We start from the raw sequence: 22,314 nt of genomic DNA on the forward strand, positions 1-22,314 counted from the left end.
TTAAGCACGGGTTACGTTTCTGTATATACATCTGGGCTTTTTTCCTTCCATCAGCGATCTGAAGATAAAGGTTGGGGACAAGCGCATCAATGCTCACAAATTTGTGTTGGCAGCCCGCAGTGAGACTTGGAGTCTAGCCAGCTTAGTGTCAACTGAGGAGCTGGATCTGTCAGGTTAGTTACTGTTTGGCAGTGTGTAATGCTTTGTATGTCTCTTGAACAACTAATAAAAAGGTCCCCTGGGAAAAGGTTTCATCCTATCATTGAGAATATTACTGAGTACACAGTACTTGCTTTATAATTAATGGAATAGGTTGTCTCCAATATACTAACAAGCTTGCAAATTTAATGTTAATACTAGTTGGATCAATAACCCACCATCTCTGCATTTTAATGATGTGGAAGATAAGTGAACCACCACACTTGTTTCCTTGATAGAAAATGTAAATGTAGTGGAAAAATAAATCTGTCTTAAAGAGCCAGATCAGTCCTTAAAGCAAAGGAGTTTTCTACTAAGCTAGACGGCTTGGAATCTCTGAGGAAACATGCCCTGGCACATCGTCTTTAGAGACCTATTAGAAGACTAACCCAGCATTGCTTAGGCCCTTAACTCAATTTTTATTTTGTTTATTTTAAATCCATTGCTCTAGGGTGGGGCTGGCAATTAGAGATTCAGTATACAGATTGCCCTGAGGACAACCCCACCCCTTTGTGATCACAGCAGCTTGGGGCTAGGAGAGAAGCACAGCTTCATGGCCACTACCACTCCAGAGGGCACAGCTGGGGCAGGTCAAGGTTCATCACTCCCCAGCCAGAAGGAGAAATGCAGCAAACTGTACTTTTCCTGGACAAAGAGGGACACTGCTTGCTATTCCCATAAAAATGGAAGAGGAGTTTTGTCCCTGTACTCCCTAAAGAGTGCCTGAGGAGGGGGGTTGGGAGGCCTTGAGCAGGGGCAGTCCTGGATTTGGGGTGGGGGGGGGAAGAATGGGAACACCCTCTCAGCCAGCCCCTTTCGCCTACCTCTTGGTTCTTTCCTGTGTGGTTTTATGAGAAGCAATACTGTTTGGGGCATATCCCATTTTCCTGGCACAAGCACACCCTTACCTTGCTTTTACTTGTAAGATGAAGCCATATACTGGTTTTTAGTGGTCCTAGTGCTTAACATTTAGGGATACTTCTGGAATAGACAAATAGCTTACCCATGCTGCAGAAACTACATCTAATGTTGAACACAAACTGCTTGTGAGTTTCTCTACAAGAAGCACCCCTTTCTCTAATACTGGTAAGAAGGGTATAATCATAAACTGCCACTCACGATAACATTTCTGAGCATTATCCTGGAGATAGCTGGCTTTTCTTTTCATGTGCTTATGTGATCTAGAATCACATAAAAAATTGAACACTGGCAAGTTAGGTCCTTAAACTTGCTTCTGCCTCTGTTTGCTTTACATATCTGGAAAATGAATATTGATCAAGCAACTTTTTAGTTGAGTCATCATACCATTTGTATCTTGTTTGACTGTAGAGAAATGAAACTTAACAGAAGGCTGGGCATGTATGAATTGATGTGACCGTATGAATTGAAGTAGTCTTAACAGTCTTCAGAATTATTCTCCAATTCTGTTTGAGCCTATAGGTTCAATTTCATAAGTCTCCTGTGCGTCACTAAATAGTACAGTTCCATAGTCCACATAGTAAATATCTGTAAAACCTCACTATTTTCATGTTTAAACATAGTTTAGATTTCCCTCTTTTAGAAAAGATGCTAAATGGCAGTGTATGAACTAAAGAGCTATATTAAAACTTGCTCTTTAGCTTGCTGTGTTGGTTCCAGGATGCGAGACACAAAGTGAGTTAAAAGCTAGTCATTCTCCCCAACAGAAGGCAGTCCACAAGAGGATATTAACTCATTCACCTTGTCTTCAGCTACTAAATATTTAAAAGTAGCTTAGCCTTTCCCGCTTAAGGCATTTACCTTGCTATGCTGGCATAGAGTACTGTTTGCTTGGGGAATGGTGTACCAGGTGGCATCTGGAAGAATGCTAGTGCATGACCTGTAAATACACCCTGAAAACCAAAGTAGTATCAGATTTAAAATTCTTAACTTCCATACAGTTAAGATTTTCACATACCCTGTCGAACAAAACTTGTTTGTGCAACATAAGAAAAGTTAGTAACTGTATTTTTAAAAAGCCACTGAGCTGATGGAAAGTTGTTTAATGGTATTAGGGATGTAATAGTAGTCAACTACCTGATAAGTCTAGGGTTATCGAGTAGTTGAGTCTACTACTCGCATTCCACATACCCCTTTTGTTGCCTCTGTATTGGAGGCAGCAAGGGGTGGAAGCAGGAGCTGGGGGGGGGGGGGGGGTCAGACTAACCCTAACCCTCCCCCATCACTGTCTGCACTGCTGCTTGCCCTGGCCCCCCCTCCCAGCTGCTGTCTCTATTACAGGTAGCAGCACGAGAGGGCTGGGGAAGCTGCTTCAGCATCAGCCTCTGTCTGCGGGGCGTGCCAGTGGGGAGTTGGAATCTGCCCTGTGGACAGGGGCTGCTGCTGCAAAGCAGCTCCTGTCCTGGGGGGGTTCCAGCAGGGACTTGTGATCCTCTTCTCCCCCAAGCAGACAGGGACTGCTGCTGGCTGGACAGGCAGCCCAGCTTAGTCCTGGCTCGTGCTGGGTCCAGGACCAAACCCCACTTCAATTCTGCAGTTTAAAACACAGTAGAAGCTGGGGGGGGGGGGGGGGGGGGAACAGGCTGCCTTCCCCATTCAAGTAGTCGATAAAAATTCTGTCGACTAACAACTTACGTATGTTAATCAGGTTATTCTACTAAATGGGATCTTTATTTCATTGCCCTTGTAATTGGAGCGTGCATGTTACAGGTATAGACAGCAGCTTGATGAGGAGTATTAATGTCTTAACAGGAGCAAGTTTAAATCTAGGTTGAAAGCTGTGTATTGTAGCCTTTTAAAATAGCTAGTGATTTGCACTGTGACCAGAATTGATACCTCTGCTTCTTGTGGCTATGGATTTCATATGCTGGAATTTAGGAGTCCTTCAGAATTAAGAAATCAAATGTTATAACCTCAAACAGAATAATATAACTTACGGTATTTTGCCTTTCTCTAGCATCCTGCCTGTGGTAGGATCCCAAACAGTGACAGCAAACTAGATAAGAACAGTTGCAGCCACCTTTGGGTGGGATTCAGCAGCTATTAAATAGCATGCAGCAACGCTGTAGGAAAGCAAGTAACTTGTATAAGTCAAACAGCAAAAGCGTGTTTGGGGAGCCCTACGTTGACGAAGTAGTTATCCTTGTTGGAATTTGACTAAGGTAATCAAGGCTAATAACACTCTTAAAGAAACATTAGTTCTCATGTGCAGTGTGATCAACTTCCAGCAGTGTCACAACACTGGGAATTTGGATCAGTAGTGACAGGGAAGAAAGTGTGCCACATAGCACCATGGGTTTTCTTTGGTCTCCTATCTAACTATAGACCTGTCTTTTCTCTGCTTAGTTGGAGATGAGACGCCTGTCTGTCATCAATTCTGTTTTTACAAAGCTGTAACTTTATCAACCAAAAAACTTTTCAATTCAAAGGCACATATTTGAGACTTAAGTCGCTGGATTTTTTTGCCTTGTCACTTTTTTTTTCACCAGATGCTGACCCTGAGGTAACCATGGCAATGCTGCGCTGGATATATACAGATGAGCTAGAACTGAGAGAAGATGATGTATTTTTGACAGAACTGATGAAATTAGCCAATCGGTTTCAACTGCAACTCCTCAGGGAAAGGTAAATTGAAGTGGATATAGTCAAGCCTCTAGAATGTTGTGGGCTTGGCTTTAATTAGCCTGGCTCTTGGAAATCTGCCATTTGTGCTAAAATAACTATTGCAGCCTATTGGTAGGAGATATTAACTAATGGGTCTGAGTTAAGATCGAAGAGGTATGTTAATACACTTTTTTAAATTTAATTAAACAATTTCAGCTGGTCATAAGCAGAAAAAAATCAAGCTTTAGCCTTTAACTCTTACAGAGGCCACTTCTTGAGTAGTTTACTTTCTGAATCCTGTATGGGAAGCCCCCACTTAGGAATGGGTTATGTTCTAAAAGTTTGTAAGTTGTTTCTATGGAATGCATTTTTTCCAATGTTATAAATAGTAGTTGTGGTCCCAGGCTAGCCCACAAAAGCCTATTGAATCAATGTAGCTGTGATACTGTATATTTGCAATGGGAAAATAATGGAAATAGTTTTTTAGTTAACCTTAAATGCTGGTGCTTGAGGAAAGGCAGGTTTAATTAGAAGAGGATAAGGAGGTAGGTGGAGATTCTAAAGGGTACATCTGGACATCCCCCCCAGCCCATGCTCATGCCATTCTCCACCTCCAAGGGAGGGGAGTGTGGCTGGAGGACACCAGAGGAGGGAGCATGCAGTTGCAGTGGCTTCCCCTTCAAAGCGCTGCTACTCTAGCTGCTGGCTGTGCGACTACCCTCTGGAGTCCTCTGGCTAGCATCTCTCCTGCTTGCCACTGCCACCACCTGTGCCTCTTGCCTGCTCCCTGATGCCAGGGCCATCCTTGCCCTATGCAGCTGTGTATTGTTTATGGGTAGCCAAAAATTTGGGACACCAGTGGGTCTTAATGTGCATCCACCTACCTCTTCCTATTCCTGTTCTGTGGCTCTGTTTCCTCCAGAGAGGCTCTAATTAGCCTACTAGCTAAAAGCTTGCTAGACCAGGCATCAGCAACATTTTCGAACTAAAGAGCCAAACTAGATCACAATTCAGAACAAGTGGTCAACAAAGAGCAGTATAAGAATGCCCATTTGCATGACTGAAAAAATACAATTTAATATTGATTGACAATAATATAGCATCAATGAAACCTTGTATTCACAGACTTTATTTAATGGGACTTCTGCTGTATCTCTTCACCCATTCCTTCGAAGTTGACATAATGGTCAAATACAGCTTCATGCACACATTCTGGCTGTCTTCTGACAATCTTATGGTAGGGGGCTGGGGATGTGTGGGTTCAGGAGTCTGGGTTGGGGTATGAGGGGCTCAAGCAGAGGTTTGAGTATATGATGAACTTGGCTCAAGGTTGAGAGGTGTGGGAGTGCAGGAGTATTATGGGAGGAGTCTGGGGATGTGGGGGTATGAGGGGCTCAGGGTGTGAGGTCTGAGTTGGAGATAGGGGGGTGGGGACTTGTTTTCATGTCACAGGCATTGTGTAACGCTGCCTCCCACTGCTCCCATTTGCTGGATTCTGGCCAATGGGAGCAAAGGGGAAGCCTCCAGGAAGTGGCCCTGCGAGGCTGTCCCCCCAGCTAGATCCAGTGGGGAGGCTTGAGGCTTTTTCCCCACCCTCCCACAGGAGGAAGATGGCATTGGCATGCCAATGTTGTGGGGAGCTGTAAGCAGAGAGCCAGTGCTGGCTTCCTGCTGCAGAGGGACCTAGGAAGTTTAACTGGAGCTCCAAAAGAGCCAGATCTGGCTCCCTACTGAGACCTCATAGACTTCAAGGTCAGAAGGGACCACTATGATCATCTACTCTGACCCCTGCACAGTACATGCCACAGAATCTCACCCACTCCTCCTAGAATAATCCTCTCCCCTATCTCAGATATTGAAGCCTTCAAATACTTTGAAGACCACAAGATGCAGAGAATCCTCCAGCTGTGATCTGTACCCCATGCTACAGAGGAAGGCAAAAAACCTCCAGGGTCTCTGCCAATCTACCCTGGAGGAAAATTCCTTCCCGACCCCAAATATGGCGATCAGCTAAACCCTGAGCATGTGGGCAAGACTCACCATCCAGACACCCAGAAAGTTCTCTATAGTAATTCCTATCATCCCTCCATTGACCTATTTCCCACTGATAATGAATGGTCAATTAGTTACCAAGATCATGTTATCTCATCAAACCATCCCCTTCATAAACCCATCTAGTTTAATCTTGAAACCAGATAGATCTTTTGTTCCCACTACTTCCCTTGGAAGGCCGTTCGAGAACTTCACTCCTCTAATGGTTAGAAACCTTCGTCTAATCTCAAGTCTAAACTTCTTACTAGCCAGCTTATATCCATTTGTTCTTGTCCTCATTGGTATTAAGCTTAAATAATTCCTCTCCCTCCCTGGTATTTATCCCTCTAATATATTTAGAGTGCAATCATGTCCCCCCTCAGCCTTCTTTTGGTTAAGGTAAACAAGCCAAGCTCCCTGAGTCTCCTTTCATAAGACAAGTTTTCCATTCCTCGGATCATCCTAGTGGCCCTTCTTTGTACCTGTTCCAGTTTGAATTCATCCTTCTTAAAACATGGGAGACCAGAACTACACACAGTATTCCAAATGGGGTCTCACCAATGCCTTGCTTGTATAATGGCACTAACACCTCCTTAACTCTACTGGAAATACCTCGCCTAATACATCCCAAGACCGTATTAGCCTTTTTCACGGCCATATCACAATGGCGGCTCATAGTCCTCCTCTAATCAACCGGGACTCCAAGGTCCTTCTTCTCCTCCGTTACTTCCAACTGATGTGTCCCCAGTTTATAACTAAAATTCTTGTTACTAATCCCTAAATGCATAACCTTACACTTCTCATTATTTGGCTCTCAAGTCATAGGTCTAGCACAGGGGTTGGCAGCCTATTAGCAGACACTGAATCTGAAAGAGCCATTCAAGTAGTGATGAACCCATTTAACAGGTATGTGCCAATCTTGGGCATATACTGGCAGTTTGAGTGAATTGTTAGTCTACAGGACCTTAGTTGACCATTTTAAAGCAATAAAATCACATCTCTAAAAATTGTCATTCTTCCTTCTCTCTTGCCCCCAAGACCGCCTCTGGACATAGGGGCACCAGTTTAATAGTACTGTACAGGGCCCCATAAAGGACATCCTAGCCTCAGGCTGCTGGTGAGCTTTTCTTTGTACGTGCAGATGTAAGTTTGTGTTTTTTGTTTAACTTGGGGTGCCTGTATATCCCCCTAAATCAAACAACCCATAAATCCCTGACCCTAATGTGACATGGCTTGAAAACGTGAGGTACATTTTTGGAGGATTTTTCTAGGAAAGGAAACTGGTTTCCCACATCAAAGGAAATAATCTGTTATAGTAATGTCAATAAAAGGCTTTTTAATTGTTTGAATTAAGATTGACTGTTAGCATTTTATTTTTTGCTTGGTGTTCAGTGACTGAGTGAAATGGAAATGCAACATTATCAATAGCAGCAATGTCTTGAACATACTAGCCAATTTAAATGCCAACTTTTTATCTTAATTATACATATCTTCAGATTTTCAAAACAAAGTAATATTGCTAACTGACCAGTTTGGGGCTTGAGAGTAGGAGGGAGGCAGGGCAAAATGACGACAGATTAATCTTGTTCCTCATCCACTTGGAAATTGTGTAAAGAGGACTAGATCTTCATGAAATGATCCAAAAGGTCAGTAATTAAAGCATCCTCTTATTCTGGGCAGCTGTCAGTTATTGCTCAAATGGCCTCTCCATTTCTTCCTTTTTTCACTTGCTAGCAGGCCTTGGCAGCATTAAGTAGGGCAGTTGGATTAGTGACACCACTTTCCGGAATCAGATCACTGTCTCAATCCATACGAGGAAGGGAAATTTGTTCCTGTCAGTTTACAAAGTGCTGTTTTTTACCTAGTGATCTTCATGGCCTTTAGCTTTGTTACTGAGGAGTGCCTGAAATCTAGCACTTAGCCTCATCTTGGTACTTTTTTTCTTTGTGCCTAATGCAATGTCTAAGGTTTTGGCTTGTAAAGCTTTATTGTGATTGGGTTTTCTTTTTTCATAGCACTAAAATAAATCCCATATACTAATGGTTACAATCTAGTGACTTATTCTCACCTTAGCAGAAATGCAGGTACTTTGCAGTGTATTCTACCATACTTGTCCATTTCATTAGGTGAGCTTCCAGGAATTGATGAGAGGCAATGGCATAACCACCCAAGTATGTGGCTAGGCATCAGTGGTGGGTCTAAAATAAGCAGAACTCTTGACTGTGTGAAAGCTCCTTTCAATCTCCTTGGCTTGCACAACATGCTGTATTGTATGAGTTTGTAGGATTTTCGAAAATGAATGTTCTTGTACACACACAGAATGTGAAGGTGAGTCTTCACTTTCCTGTCTTCCTCAGAAATATAGCATTATAGTACCTCTTTACAGTGTTCATTCTTCAGCATGAAAGCTGGACCAGCCCCAAGGGGTGTCAAAGTAACTTGGTGACACAAGACTGCAACTATTGTCCTTACAGTGTGTTTCAGTCTACTTCAGAGGGAAGATTAGGGTGTCATCTTTTACTTTGGAGGGAACTCTTTAATACACTGCTCTCGTCAGAGTTTTGGTGTGAAAAACACTATTATAGGAGACTGTTTGTCAGTTTTTAGATTTTAAATACAAAGCCATTTCTGTAATACTATACATTCTTGTTTATACAGCTATTAGACCTGACATTGGTTGGCCTCCACATGTTCCTATAACTGATCACTTCCTTTTGGAAATAGGAATCTGACTCTTCAGGAAAATCTTTCTTGATAATTAATCCACACTCCATTTCTTCATTCTGGCAGGTGTGAAAAAGGAGTCATGTCACTAGTAAACGTCAGGAACTGCATTTGTTTCTATCAGACTGCAGAGGAACTAAATGCTAGCACTTTATTGAACTACTGTGCAGAAATAATAGCTAGTCATTGGGTAAGTACTATAATAAAAGGGGAATGGGAAAGAGTAGCCTGCAGGCTGAAAAACTTAAACTTTAGATTCTTACTGTTGATTGAATTGGTGTCTCACTTCTCATTGTCACAATCACATTAAATGCTAGTACTATGTGTTAAAACAGTGTGGGTTAAATCCATTAAGACTTGTTTTTCTGCCCCAGAAGAGGGCTTGTTTATGTTCAAGGAAGGATGGCATACCTTGTCAGGAAGATGTATCCTCTTATGCCTTTGTTTTTTCAACCCAGCCTCTTCTCTGAATGTTTGCCCATTTGTAGAAAGCAACCCAAATCATTCTTTACGCTTTTCATCTTCCTCTGCTTCAAAGTTCCTTCCAGACTGATACATAGACTGATTTAGCAGAAATGAAAACTATTGCAAGAAACTAGCTGTTGAATCTTGCTGGAAGTTTTCAGCCAAGTTTAGAGTCCCATGAGTTCAGACTGATATTAGTGTAGCTAATTCTGAACTGTCTGAGATTTGTCCATCATTGGACTTGAGAACTTGGGATTCTTTTTAGGCAAACATCGATTTCCCCTCTTAATATAGCCATTAATAGTTGTCAAGCCATAAAAGTGACCTATTTAATTTCCAACTTATTTTCTAGCACAGGAAATAAGAAATTTTTCTCTGTGTATACAAACTTCTACTTTTTCTCTCCAAGGGCAGATTATAAATGCTTATTGTATATTAAAGTGAAAGGATTGTTCATAACTAAGTCTTATTTCTGTACAGAAATATTAATGGTTACTTCACTTTTGGCAGAGAATCATCTTCACCACTACCGTAGATGCTGAAGGTTTCTGTACTCAATCAGCAACAATTATGTACTGAAGCAGTAAACTCTTCATACATACTATTATCTGAGGGTACGTCTACACTTGCTCCCTAGTTCAAGCTAGGGATGCAAATGTAGCTGACCAAAATCGCTAATGAAGCAACTCTTTTTTAAGGAATAACGTTAGTTCAAACCAAGGGGGTTGATTCGAACTAATGTGTCCCAGAGCACGCTTCCTGGTTCGAATCAGCTGGTGAACAGAATAACGTGTGGGTGAGATTATGCTAATGAAGCACGGGATACTTAATCCCCGCTTCATTAGCAACTTTGGTCGGCTACATTTGCATCCTTAGCTTGAACTAGGGAGCAAGTGTAGATGTACCCTGAGCTTAAGTGGTATTTCATCCTAGAACATACTGGGCAGTTCACTATTACTTTCTAAAAGTTGATGTGTGTGTTTTTCAACTCGATAGAGACTAGCTTCTTATAATTACCAAGGACAGGATCCAAAGCTCTCTATGAAACCCACTATTCGGTGTGCAAATGGAAACATGTCTTCAGAATAGTCCCGTTTCATTCTAGTACTGCCGGTCCCTGAGTTGCAAACAGTCGAGTTATGACTGTTCGCATTTATGACCAAAGCTCCCATTGAGCGGTTGTAAAGGCGGTCCCCGAGTTATGAACGCAACCCGCCCTTACGAACAGCACGGTCGCTACGTAACTCAGTGGGGTCCAAGTTGCGAACAAATTGAGTTATGGCCAAGTGTTTGGTCCGTAACTTGGGGAGAGGCTGTATTTAGGTTTTTGGGATATGCACTTTCTCCAAATACAGAAAAGGAATGATCTACTTTAAAACATGCTTTGTTTCTACTGTTATGGGAATTGATGTGGAATGTCAAATCAAAGGCTGTCTTAAGCAGTTTCTTGGCAGAAGATCTCTAACAACTGGAACTATTACTAGTTCAATCTGTAGTACGTTTAGAACGTCAGGGTTTTTTATGAAGTGCCCTTTATCTCCCCTTAGAAGGATGATGGGTGCCTTTGTACAAATATGGAAATTAACTGTATTTAGAACTAAAGGTTCAGATTTCAAAATAAATAGATGTTGTGAATATTGTCACTTTACTACCTTTTCTAAGACCTGTTGGATTACCACAGGATGGCAGAAATCTGCTAGGACAATTCTTGTGGATTATTTTGCTTGCAAACAAGTCATGGCAATAAGCCAATTTAACTTGGATATTTTTTTTGTTAATCACAGGATGACTTACGGAAGGAAGACTTTAGTAGTATGAGTGCTCAACTGTTGTATAAAATGTTCAAATCAAAGACTGAATATCCTTTGCATAAAGCAATTAAAGTGGAGAGAGAAGATGTTGTTTTCCTTTATCTTATTGAAATGGATTCACAGGTATGGTGAGCATTACTGCCTCAATTTGAACTAGAGTGAACATGGCTTTTTTTTTCCTTTAGTTTGGGACTAGGTATGGGCTCGGCATTTTAACTGTCATCTTGACTAACAAGAACAGTAGGTTGCTCTCTAGTCATACTGTGAAGGAAATAATAAAGTTTAAAGAAAAGGAACCTATTGAGACTTAGCATATAATGTTTAGCACCTTTCTATTTCAAAGGTACTGAGAATTCACTAATGTTCACAAAGTACTGCATAAAACACCGCTGGGGAAATTTTGCACCAAAACTTAAGTTCTGTACACAAATTTTAAAATTCTGCATACTTCTTAAAACAAAATCTAATTACACTGTTTTCATTTAATTTATACATCTATTGTACTGTAGTTTAATGTGGTGAGGGAGCATTGGAGAAAATTCTCAAACCCCCTCACAGTAATGTATCTAGTATTGGGCCTTTACTTTTAGCTATTAGTCAATAGTGTATGCAGCCATATGATCAATGATGCATCCTAGGCAATTGAAGAGCAGTGAAGGCTGGGCACTCAAATGCCTAACTTATATTGAGGACTGACCATCTCCAGAGAGATTAAAGCAAAGAGATCATGGACCATACCTTGAAGAAATTTTCAGTCAAACTATTCTAGTTCTAATTACTGAAGTACCATGAGCATTTTATAAGGTCTTACTGTCCTTTACAATAAAGCTCCTTTACACCAGTCTGGCAATGTAAAGGAGCCTTAAAATGTTACCTGACTTGTATACTGCTAGGAATTCACAAACAATGGGAACAACTAAGCAGGCAGGCCACTACATTCTCCTCTGCCTGAGGGGACAGAGCCTACCCCACACCTACCTCCTTAGAAACATTCCTCCAAAGCTCTGCCCCACCACACAGATGCTCTATGCTCGTGGTGCATTCATGTGTGCACACCTTCTGTTCATATGCACCACTCCCTTGCCCCAACAGTGATGTTTATATCTCTACTAAATGCTCATGGCACCTAAACCTGCCTACCTGTGCTGCTAGGGAGGGACTCATGACCACTTTTGTGGCTTCCCTTTCTGCAGGGACCATGAGTTCTGCATGCACACTGATGTAGTTTCCCTCAGGAGTAACAAATACCATGTATTAATAGGAATGATGATGGAATATGGCTTATCTGGTATAGCGATGCAAGCATTTCAACTACAGGTGTTAGTAACATCCAAAGAACCAATATCAATCGGCTTATCTTATATAGTTTACATTGTAATAAACTTAAATTTTTCTTACCATGAGGACTATGGTAACCCCTTTTTCAGTTACTTTAGTTCATTTGTTTGCAACTTTATTTGAAACGATTGTTTAAAGAAATTATATACTGCCTACTGTTTTGTTTTGTGATTTAAACTGTTCAGATACAAAACTAGAGCTATTCATAAGTGGAGATACCAAAAGATTTTTCTCTGAACAGTAGAGAATGACTCTGATTATACTGGAAGATTCTGCCTTCTCACAAATTAAAGTTGGTTTCAAAATCAACTGTTACCTCTAATTGTAAAATAGTGTTTTGTTTGCTGTGTGTATTTAAGACCACTCAAGGGATTTAATTGGATATAGTACTAGCATTTGTTGCACTGAAACTAACATGCATCTTAAAGTTGCAAGAGAACACTCAGAATATGTGTATATTCAATGTTGGTCAACTGTTTGTAGCTGCCTGGGAAGCTCAATGAACTGGATCACAATGGAGACCTTGCTTTAGATTTAGCCCTCTCACGAAAATTGGAAAGTATTGCAACCACATTAGTCAATTACAAAGCTGATGTGGATATGGTGGATAAGAGAGGCTGGAGTCTGTTACACAAAGCCATCCAAAGAGGTAAGGATATTGCTTTTGCAACTCTTTCCAGGGTTGTGTGTATCTTAATTGAGACTGGTTTTTATGCATCTCAATTTTCATTTTGAATGTTCCTTGGCAAAAGGAGAGCGTTGAAGCCCAAGGCCTAGGGTTACTGTCTAGTTATAAAAACCTAATAGAAATAATAGTTAAAGTTCATTAAAAGGATTCTTGTTGGATGTAAACACGAGCTTTCTGGGTTGGCAACTGAAAAGAAATTGCTAGTTTTTCTTGCAGGTGTTCATATGCGAACTACTTTGCTGTTGTCCTAGCCCAATGTGAATGAAGGGGCAGAGGGAGAGATGTTTAAATCTTAATTCCATTTAATGTAGTGGCTCGTACATCATTGGCTACTGCAATAGTCTGTACTTTTGGGGCTGCCGGGCACCTGGGGGCGGGGCTGCACATGCGCTGTGACCCTGGGGCTGGCACTGGCATATGCCGTGACCCAGGGGCAGAGGCTGGCACCGCGCATGTGCCACGTGCCTGGGGGCGAGGCCAGCCCATCTTGTTTGGTGGGTGCCCATAAATGGCCCGGCAGGTGCCCTGGCGCCCACAGGCAGCACGTTGGGGACCACTGCTGTACTTGATGCCTCAAGAAGAGGATGGAAAGAGATTCTCTTCCATCTCCTTCCCTCAGGATTGTAAGATGTGCAGCAGCTGTCCTCTCTAGTAATAAGGTAGAGTTAATGGAGTTTTCAACCCTTGGTGCATAGGGAGAATGACTATCCGCTGCTTGGAGGGGGACCTTAGTTTTCATGACCATTAATATTAGGTATGTATTATGTATCCGTGTAGGTGACTGCTTCCAAGTTCCAGTGAGCAGTAAATCATCACTGGTACTTAGAACAGTCCCTGACTTCAGATTCCTGAGCTGCTGTCAACACAAGAAGGAAAGCAGATACATGAGAGGATTCACAGAACCTAATAGGAAATGGTTGCCATGGCAGTAATGCTCCGGAGGCTTAAAGAACAGAGAAATGGTCTTGGCTTATATCTTTCCCTGACCAGATAAGGCTGTATGAGGCTCTGGTATAAACCCTAGTGGCCTCATTGCCTGTTACTTAATGCCTACAATAACAAAGTTGTTTCTTTGCTGCATGCATGGATGCTTTAGGTGAAAACTCATTAAGTTTATTGTTCAATTAGATGCTTCTCGATATTAATACGAAGTTTGTTTACAGCTGAAGTTAAGAGCTCAGTACCAAGCAAAGCTCCTTCATTAGTCTTAGGTTGCAGCTAATCACATTAACCCTACCAGCATAGTATTGGGGGGGAGCATGATGCTGTAAAATGTTGAGCAGGACTTGTAAGGGAGCTGAATACCCTTAACTCACTGCCAAGACTAAGCATTACTAGGAACTGGGTTTGTGTGTGAAGGCTGCAACTTAATGAAACTGTTGAAACCGGGTATAAAGGTAACATTTAAGGGCTTCAGTGCTGTGCAACTTAATTTCAGCATTTAAATATGAATATTTTCTTGTCAGTTTTTTGGACTAGATCTTGCAATTAACTACTTCCCTGTACTTGACGATGCAGTGGGTTAGTTGCTATGTTAATTGTCAAAATGGGGTGCTGTGGTAATGCATCTTGATTAGTTGGCTTCTCCAGGAAGAATTAAACCACTGCCAGGATTAGCTTAACTTCTTCTGACTGAGGGAGTTCCTCAAATAAAAATGCCTGAAACATGACCCTTTTAGTGGGGCTTGCTCTATAGATCCTACAAAGCTACATGTTGCTACTGTAAAATTCACTGCCATATCAAAATAGGAACCTATAAAGTGGGAAACTTTTTTCCTTTGTGCATGGAAATACACTCTTGTTCTTAACTGCACAAGGTGAGAGAAGGAAGGCTAGATTTAAAGCACTGGACTGAGACTAAACATTTGAGTTAATTCACAGGCCACTCACAAATCAGGAAAAACCACTTCATCTCCCCATAAAATAGGGATAATGCTTCCTTTGTCTAGCTTGGCTGTGTAGATGTTTAAGTTCTTCAGGAGTAAGGAATGTCTCAAGTGTTTTTGACAGTGCATGATAGTCCCTGACTTCTGTTATTACTGTGTAATTTAAATGTCATGTCATCTGAAAAATAACTAGCGCAATGGTGCGACCTGCATATTTCCATGCCTCCTCTACCTGTTGACCCCCAGGGCTGCTGGCTTTGGAACTAGAGGGAAGTGTGAACCAAAATAACCGATGGGTATAGCTTTGTTATACAGATGTACACTGAAACGCTTCAGAGCTAGAATGGGACATTCCTTTTTACTTTGTATAACAAAGTAATTTGGGTAAACAAGCTCCTATCTGTTGCTGTTGTCCAATAGCAGCGATACTTTGTAGACTTTTTTTCTACCGTGACTCGTTAATGTGGAGAAGAACCTGTTCTCTCGACTGAACTCCATAGTTTTGGCAGGGACTAAAACTCATTCCAGGATGCTTTAAAATATTTCAGCCAAGCACTTACCTCACATTCTTTGAGCTAGAATGTAACTTTTAAATAACAAACTGGCTGTCTAAGGCAGTCTTACTGAAGGGCCAGCCTGACCAACTTTATATTGTACATCACAACTAATGGCTTCTAGCAGGGAGGAACATAGTATCAAGCAACAGTTGTGTTTTCGGTATTGGAACGCACTTCAGGATGCTTGTGGAACCATAGCAGACCGCAAGCTACTGAGTCTAAAGACCAGCTCTGTAATCTCTTCCTTTTGTACATCCCAAAAGGAGATAAGTTTGCTTCCAACTTTCTCATTAAAAATGGTGCTCGTGTGAATGCTGCTACATTGGGAGACCAGGAGACTCCTCTGCACCTTGTTGCATCATACAGCCCTAAGAAGCATTTTCCAGATGTGATGTCAGAGATGGCACAGATTGCAGAGTCCCTTCTGCAGGCTGGAGCCAATCCAAACATGCAAGACTGCAAAGGAAGGTGAATATATTTGTAAAAGGATCTTGATTTGGTAACAACTATCTAATAAGTTGTATTGCAGCTCATTGAAATCTGTGTACCGTCAAGGAATAGGGTGTCCAACAAAAATAGATCAAGCTAGATTATTTCAACAGGAGACCTGCAAATACCTCCACTGTCCTGCAGGGAGTGGCATACTAGATGGCATTCTTCCAACAGTACTGAAATGGCAGCATAAAGGTGGAGGATGGAACTGGCTGGTGAAATACATCAATGTACATATAGCCAAAGGAACGGAACTAAGAGGGGTGATGACAAACTGTTGGGGTCCCCTGGATATCAGTTTAGGGTGCCTAGTCTCTATCAGACTAACAGTCCCATATATGAAAGCTTCAAAATGCTTTTATAGCTCTTTCCCCCCCCCCCACCCGCCTTTGGTAGAGTAGCAAATGTCCTATTGAATGGTGTCTAGGAACAGTAGCAGGCTGCAGAAAATGCAAGACTAGTAGATTTGGGTAGTGGGGAATGGACTACGGGTCTGAAGGACCCACATTTACCATTAGAGAAGTTAAATATTTTACATAGCGCTAAACTGCTTGGATGCTCTAACAGGCTTCTCGTGTCCCTGATGTCAGGACAGACTTGTACTTAACCTTGAAAGTCAGTGGGAGGGTTGTGCAGGAGCAAAGTCTGACATGACTTAAAATGTGTATGGGAATGTGAAATGAAATCTTCTTTCACTAGCTTTCAACTATTTCCTAATTGTAAGGGACTTTCTTTCTTTCTGCAGGACCCCATTACACGCATCAATTGTTGTTAGGAATGATCCTGTATTCAGTCAGCTTCTCCAGTGCAAACAGTAAGTTTCAGTTGTGAAGTTCTTACCCTATTCAAAGTATTTCAAACTCAATCATACAGTGGAGAGGAATATAGCTGTAAGCTATTTCTCTTGTTTAAACAAACCTAGCCCCTCTCTATTCCTCACTGCTAGTAGATTCTGTGGATGCAAAATTGTAAAAGTCTGCATGAGGTAATGTCGCCTATGACCCCTTGGCTCTATTTCTAGCTTTGCTTGATGGGGGAAGGGGCGGGGGGAAATGGAGGCACAAGAGAAGTTGAAGTGACTTATCCTGAAGTCACCCATTTGGGTATTGTTGCCCTTCTTTTTGGAAAGCAAAATGAGCTCTGCTGGTGAGATGAGCTCGCTATTGCATGTGGAGTTTCAAATGGAAACCTGTATTGGTGAAGCTGGTCTTCTGGCTTGGTATAGAGGAGGCAAAAGAGGATTTTTCTCTAATGCTACCATAGTCTGCAAGGAAGCGAAGGGCATAGCAATACCTTTGCTTTAGGTAAAGCACGGAGGTATAACTCTGAACTAGAATTGCAAAATGGATGAGCAGTTATCAGGTTCTAGGAATAGCTAGTCTGACATCCTCCAGTTCAACTTCCATGGGAACGGAGTACGACATTGAAGATGCTTTAGGAGAGCAGTCCCTGCTTGAGTGCTCTAGGTGAAATGTGTTTAGAATCTAAAACTAAGGATGTAATACTGCAGTCGATTAAACAATTAACTGATAAGCGGGGTGCTGATCAGTTAACATTATCGCCTACACACAATACTGTCCCCACCCGCAAGTAAGTTTTTGAACTAGCCTGCAAGTCCTGGCTCTCACCAGAACTCTGCATCAACCCCTGCTCTGACTTAGTGCTTATAGAGCACTAAATTTTTGTTAACTACACCATTAATGAATTACACACTACTTTACACACTAAATATCCCTATCTAAAACTGAGTCTTTCAACAGTCACTTGAGGCAGATTTCTATCTTGAAGTGGTTTACATAAGACAGGCTTCACTATAGCCTCAGAATTTTTAATTTCTCCATTGAGTTTAAAGGGTTATAAATACAGGTCTAAGGGAATAGTTTAATGTAGTAAGATGAGGGAATGTAGCATAAGTCCATGTATCACAGACTGGGTATGAGGCCTAAGGCCTAGACAGCAATGGTCAAGATTTTGCTAATGTGTAAAGCAGAGTTAAGCTGTGAGTAGGAGGCAGGCCCTGCTCACAAAGTTGGCAAGAACAGTTCTGCTATTACAAGAACACTCCTACTGAAGAGGTACTAGGCACAGGCCATGAGCACATTCCACAGGGGTTATAACAGAACACCTAATTAAGAAACATCTTGGTACCAAAACCCACCCCACAAATAACATACATACTGACCCAGGTTCAGGACAGGGTCTAAATTAACAGCATAATGAGCAGTAATTGAACCCCACCCCTTGTATGAGGTGGTAACTAAGCAACAGAGGGTGGCAACCTAATACTACAGGAGTGATGTGTAACTTGTTTGTACCTGTGTATAAGTGTACCACAAAGGGTGGTTGTTGACTGACTGGGGGAGGCAATGCCAAATCCATAGTATTGATTAAGTGTTAGTCCTTTGTTACGGTGTACATGCGTATAGTGGCACAGCAGTGAGTCTGTTCATTAACATTTACTGTTGTACTTCACTTGGCAATAAACCTTGCCTGGTGCTTTCAATCCTTATCTGATTTGTAGTCTCTGGTGGATCTCTTGAAGTCTGTCATGTTAACTAATTGTGTATGGTTAATGCGTTAAACAGGGGCGCATGCATGCATGCAGCCAAAACTTTATCATTGATGGAGCAGAAGACCTGTCAAACCCATCAAAACACCTAACTGGTGACACTGGTGATCAGACCTAGCAATTCTGTTTATATAGAACTTTGTTTTTATTGGAGTCTTATTTTTTCAGATTCTTGGAAGGTGATCTTTGGTGAATGGTTTGAGGCACAAAAAGGGGTATCTAAAAATCTAACTTTTTTTTGTTAGACTAGACTTGGAATTGAAGGATCACGAGGGAAGCACAGCTCTGTGGCTTGCAGTTCAGTATATTACCGTGTCTTCTGATCCTTCTGTAAATCCGTTTGACGATGTCCCTGTTGTAAATGGAACCTCCTTCGATGAGAACAGCTTTGCAGCACGGCTGATCCAGCGAGGCAGCAATACAGATGCACCAGACACAGTAACAGGTAAAACAGAGGTTTGTATTCAAGATTAGGCAAAAGGTTTAGATGAGAAGGTCACAAAAGCAGAGATTAGCATAAAAGCTCATTTAATGGCATCTTGCCCCTAAGTAAGGAGTCTGGTGTAGGGCTTTGCTCTTCTGAGGTCTGAACTGACACAGGCCCTGTCTTTACCTCAGTAGGATGGGGATCGTTCCAAAATCTCTAGAGAATAGGCATAGGAGAAGGTACAGTGGCTCTGAACCTTACTTTATACATTGTGTTGCACTCTGACTCAGCTGTACATACAAACTAGAATACATCATAAATGGCTAACTTTGGAAGGTCCAGGTGTACTCTTCCTGCTGAGAATTATAGATGCTCTCATGGGGGGAGGCTCGTAGAATGGATAGAAAATCCTCAGGCATCTGAAGTCAGGAGTGTTTCCTGCTGTTGTCCTCCCTTTCTAAATTCTAAAGCTTGTTCTGCAATGGCAGCAAGAAAACAACAAATGTAAAGATGGGGCTGATCAGACATGCCTATCCTTCAATAAGCATTATCTCTGCTACTGCTCTAAGTTTTAAATCTCTTGGAATGATACTAGACCATGTTCCAAATTGTAACTTGTAATCCATGTATAATACTTCAACTTTGCATGCACTTTGCTACTGTCTTTTAGGAAACTGCTTATTGCAAAGGGCAGCTGGAGCGGGGAATGAGGCAGCAGCTCTCTTCCTGGCAACCCATGGGGCAAAAGTGAACCACAGAAACAAATGGGTAAAAGTTCAATTTTTGTTTTTGTATTGCAATAAACATAATGCAGGTAACTAACCCCACTAAACTTCCCATGTCGTCCCTTCTTATTCTCAGGCCCTTTATTGTAGCTAAACTTATGAAGCCAAGCAATTAATGAAAAATCAACTTTAGTTACTTATTCAGTTGGAGACAAGTATTCAGTAAGTCTACAGAGTTTAAAACAGTCTACAGGTTTTCTGGCAGGGAGAGGAAACTATTGGCCTATTGATGAAAATCTGGTGGTCCTCTCACTCTAGCATTCTGTGTCATGGTGTACAGACAATTGTACTATTCCATGGCACACGGATTGAAAGGTTCAGTACATACTGCAGTGATGTGTTAATGCTTTTTTTTCCCTCTCCCAATAATGCCCGTGATCAATACTTCTCTAGATGCATCCATGGTTAGAAATGCTGTATCATAATTCAGACTAATTTTAACTGCCCATAGTGTTTACTTAGTTTGTATACTAGTAATCTTGGAAGTCACAGTACACCATTCTTCCTACATTTAGCTGTTGGTTTCAGAGCTAAATTTTATTTGTTAAAGGGAGAAACTCCATTGCATACATCTTGTCGGCATGGTTTAGCAAATCTTACTGCAGAGCTTCTGCAACAAGGAGCTAATCCTAATATCCAGACTGAAGAAGCAGTGCCTAGTCGGAAGGATGCAACCTCACCAACTGCATCAGAGAATGTCTATCTGCAAACTCCCCTTCATATGGCTATAGCATACAACCACCCAGATGTGGTATCAGTCATCCTGGAGCAAAAAGGTAGGATTTTGTTCAAGTTGCACAACTACTATTGGATGGGTAAGATTACAGCTATCTGCATAGTATGGCAAGCTATAAATCATATCATGAGTTGTATCTCTATTCCTGTAGGCTGAGTTGTCTTAGATTTACTGTTTTCCAAGTGTAACTTCTCAGTTACAAGTTGAATTTTCTAAGGGTGCCGGACTAGAGACCTGACTGGTTCCAAACCATAGGAGGTCAATTTGTCTAGCAGCATTACCAACACTTCCACTGCTTTACTGGGTTCTTAGACATTTAGGAGTAAACTAGAGCTAAATAACACTAAAAACCAGGACTGGAGGCTGTAGACCAACTTTGAGACCAAGGAAAACTTGGCCACACCCATAAGTAGACATCTTGCTAACTAAAATCCTGCTGAACCATGGATGTTGCTGTACTAGAGAGGTTCAACCTTTATTTCTACCAGAGTTAGTTTTGCTAAACATCGTAGTTCTGCATTGTTCTGTTTAATATGATCTCCTGATATATAAAGGAAGTGTCTGTCCTGGAGGCTGGCCTTACAATGAGGAAGCAAGAGACACCCACACAGATACTAATTCCTTCAGTTTTTCCTCTTCTCTTCTCCCCCCCCCCCCCCCCCCCCCAACGACCTTCATTTCAGACTGAGTAGAGAAAATTGTAAACTCCTGTCACCAAGGAGAGAAATACTCTTGTTCAGATGAATGCAGGACTCAAGCCTCCAGTCTTAGTAACTACATAGGAATTTGTTACAGTAATTGATATCTAGATATAAGGACAGTGGGTATTTCTGTTCCTCCATGGGGAGCAAGACTTGATAAAATCCTGGATTTGACTGTAACTTTTACTTTTGTGACTGAATTATATTTAACGTTGAGTAGTGCCAACAAATTTCCTTCAAACGTCTTTATTGCTGCTTAGTTAGGAAGTTACCTTGGGGAAATATTTTGTAAGTGACATGGTAATTTGTGTCAATTGAAATCCAAATATACCAAACAGGTCTTGAGGGGTTTCAAGGTAACATTGATGCTTAAAAATATAGGAACACTTCTTTTACACCGCTTAACCAACTTTGCTGGGGTGATTAATCAAAAGTATAATACGGTGTCTTTCAGCTAATGCTCTTCATGCTCCCAACAATTTGCAAATCATTCCTGACTTCAGTCTTAAGGACTCCAGAGACCAAACAGTCCTGGGACTAGCCTTGTGGACAGGTAATGGCTTAAATTCTTTGCAGAAAAAAAGTAGTTGTGGAAAACTTATTGTCAAATGCACACCTGTTCTGAGGGAGAACTATTGATCAACACTTTTCTGTTTATGGAACTACTGGATAGCCAGGCACGCTTTGGTGGGGGAAAGACGGAGGGCCTTTATTTTGATTAACACTTGCCAGGAATTGGATTCCACTCAAGTGCATGAAAATCAGTGCAAAAACTTCAGTTTTTTGGTAAATATCAGGGTTAATCATTGGGACAGGAAGACGACAAAAAAGCAATCAATAGAGAGAAGTAAGCCTTAAAAGTAAAAGCCGTTTAATGCTTTGGCTTAGTTTTTGAACTTTTAGCAGTACATGTGCATGGATATCTTCCACTATGCTGCATTATTTAACAGGCAGCCTTGCATTACTTACATTAGATTTTATCCTCTTAATGATATCCAATAACTTAATTTATTAACATAATTGTCATTGGAACAGTCCCAAAAAATTGGGTGAAAAATCAATAAAACAAATTGCTTTTTAAACCAAGGAATTGTTTGACTAAAACCAAAGGGCCTTGGCCCTTAGTGTACACTAAATCTCTGAAGCCTGGAGTAAGATAGTTCAAGTGTGCACTTCAGGTGTTTTAGAAACCTAATTTTAAATGAGGAGATAAGATTTATCTGAGGGGTGGGGGAAAGGGACTAATGGAAACTCACTCTAGTTTCACAGCACATATAGCTACTTCGGTCATGTGAAGCAAATACACAGCTTTAAAAAAGTCTGT

At 41.4% G+C, this 22,314-nt stretch overlaps 1 protein-coding gene across 2 annotated transcripts in view; it reads left to right on the top strand.

Moving 5' to 3' along the window:
* The window catches only part of ANKFY1 (ankyrin repeat and FYVE domain containing 1), a 51,163-nt gene that overhangs the window by 11,954 nt on the left and 16,895 nt on the right, over positions 1-22,314 (top strand). For both annotated transcript variants that reach the window (XM_075904372.1, XM_075904371.1), the window contains exons 3-13: positions 55-173; positions 3,666-3,801; positions 8,602-8,725; positions 10,785-10,934; positions 12,633-12,798; positions 15,544-15,748; positions 16,518-16,586; positions 18,587-18,786; positions 19,439-19,536; positions 20,104-20,329; positions 21,445-21,543. In XM_075904372.1, the coding sequence (XP_075760487.1) occupies positions 55-173; positions 3,666-3,801; positions 8,602-8,725; positions 10,785-10,934; positions 12,633-12,798; positions 15,544-15,748; positions 16,518-16,586; positions 18,587-18,786; positions 19,439-19,536; positions 20,104-20,329; positions 21,445-21,543 (1,592 nt within the window). The remainder of the gene's footprint in view (positions 1-54; positions 174-3,665; positions 3,802-8,601; positions 8,726-10,784; positions 10,935-12,632; positions 12,799-15,543; positions 15,749-16,517; positions 16,587-18,586; positions 18,787-19,438; positions 19,537-20,103; positions 20,330-21,444; positions 21,544-22,314) is intronic.

The sequence above is a fragment of the Pelodiscus sinensis genome, chromosome 21, assembly GCF_049634645.1.
Source record: "Pelodiscus sinensis isolate JC-2024 chromosome 21, ASM4963464v1, whole genome shotgun sequence".
Taxonomy (NCBI): Eukaryota; Metazoa; Chordata; order Testudines; family Trionychidae; genus Pelodiscus; species Pelodiscus sinensis.